The 1,720-nt window shown below is 45.8% G+C and overlaps 1 protein-coding gene across 1 annotated transcript; it reads right to left on the bottom strand.

Annotated features, from left to right (window-relative positions):
- Window positions 1-564: 564 nt before the first annotated feature.
- On the bottom strand, window positions 565-1,500 carry LOC147391215 (uncharacterized). Its single transcript, XM_086459030.1, has one exon. It carries the CDS (start codon window positions 1,498-1,500, stop codon window positions 565-567), a length of 936 nt encoding a protein of 311 aa, XP_086315156.1.
- Window positions 1,501-1,720: the final 220 nt, after the last annotated feature.

Raw genomic sequence — 1,720 nt, 5'->3', positions numbered from 1 at the left:
GGCATTGATGTTTGAGGTCGCTGATTCCTTCTTCAAGTTGACTCTGATCTTGGAGTCAATAGGTGCTATTAGGATTGAATGGTCGAAGCTTGGTTCATCCCTCTCTATGGCATTGATTGTCGGCCCATTGCCTCCTCTGTTGTGAGTTGGTAATGGGTTTTGGTTGATGTTTTGCTGAGGTGCTTGGGCCATCGGACCATCCAAAATGATCGTTTTTCTGTCGATCAGATTTTGAACTTGGTGCTTGAGTTGCCAATATTGGTCGGTGGCATGTCCCGGTTCACCCATATGGAATTCGCAGAATTGATTGGGATTGTACCTTAGTCCCTTTACTGCCTCTGGATTTGGCTGTCTCTTAGTGAGATATTCTCCTCTGAGTAGTGCTGGGAGTAGTTCGGATAGAGTCATAGGCAGACGAGTGAAGACTCGAGGGATTCTGTTGGGTCTACGCTGCTCGGTTTGACGATTCTGGGCAAATTGTGGGTTCTGACCAAATACTGAATTTTGACCAAACTGAAAGGCTTGCGGAATAGGTATTGCTTGAGGCACGTTAAACTGGGGTGTCTACGACCTCTGGTTTGGTGCTGAGATGAAGAAAGGACGAACGAATTGTACATTATTCACTTGGGCTTCATCCTTTTTCTTGTTCAAGACTACCAGTTTCCGTTGAGTAGACCCCCCCTGTTGGTGCCCTAGATTAGACAAGTTGTAGATCAGTCCTGATTGAATACCGTCTTCAACTCGATCTGCCACTTGGACCAATGACGAGAAGCTTGTAGTTGTATGACCCACTAAATGTGTATAGAATGAGTGGCCCAGAGTTGAGATGAATATGGTGTTCATCTCTTGTTCAGTCATTAGTGGCTTAACCTTAGAAGCTGATTCTCGCCACCTTTGGGCATATTCTTTCACACTTTCCTTTGGTTTTCGAGTCATCTTTGCCATGTCATTTCTGTCCAATCCCATGTCTGTATTGAACCTGTATTCCTCCAAGAAAATTGTGGCCAGATCCTGCCAGCTTTTTATCCGAGAATGATCTAATTGAGAGAACCATGAGAGAGTCGGCCCTGTTAGACTCCTTTGGAAGAGCTGAACCAACAACCTGTCATCGTCACCAAACTGACACATAGACCCACAATAGAGCTTCAAGTGGGACAGAGGACACCCAATGCCATTGTATTTTTTGAAGTTGGGACACTTGAACTTTGGCGGCAATGATGCATTAGGGTACAGGCACAGATCTCTGAACCTCATTCCATTTGTGAAGTCTTTGCCTTTCATCCTTCTGATCTCTTCCTCGATTGCCTCGAGCTTGTTTGCAAGTCTCTCCTCTGTGGTACTCCTTACCTCAGCTACCCTGAATTCACATTCTTCCTCTTGAACGACCTCATGTCGTGGTGGATTGCAGTGAATGTGAATTGGAGGTCCTTGGTTGGCAGAAGCGGTGGGTGGTGAAGTATTCTGTGCTTGCGGAGGTTGTTGTTGTGGTTGCTCTGGCATGGCCTGATTTGAGCTAGAAACTTGATGTTAGACTGCCTGGATGATACTTGGGTTGGCCATCAGCAAATTAAGAATCTTATCGTGTTTTTCTAGTGCCTTCACTACGAAATCAAGCTTTGAGGCGAGATCTGTTACTACTTCTGACGCTGTCTGCTGAGGTTGCTCTGAAGTGCTCATGGTTGGTTATGAGCGTAGAAAATACGGAGGATTGTCGGGTGGT

Source organism: Akebia trifoliata, chromosome 11 (assembly GCF_017979445.1).
Source record: "Akebia trifoliata isolate Shusen 1 chromosome 11, ASM1797944v1, whole genome shotgun sequence".
Classification (NCBI taxonomy): domain Eukaryota; kingdom Viridiplantae; phylum Streptophyta; class Magnoliopsida; order Ranunculales; family Lardizabalaceae; genus Akebia; species Akebia trifoliata.
Note: the sequence above shows the minus strand (reverse complement) of the source record. Positions and strands in the feature narration are given on the sequence as shown.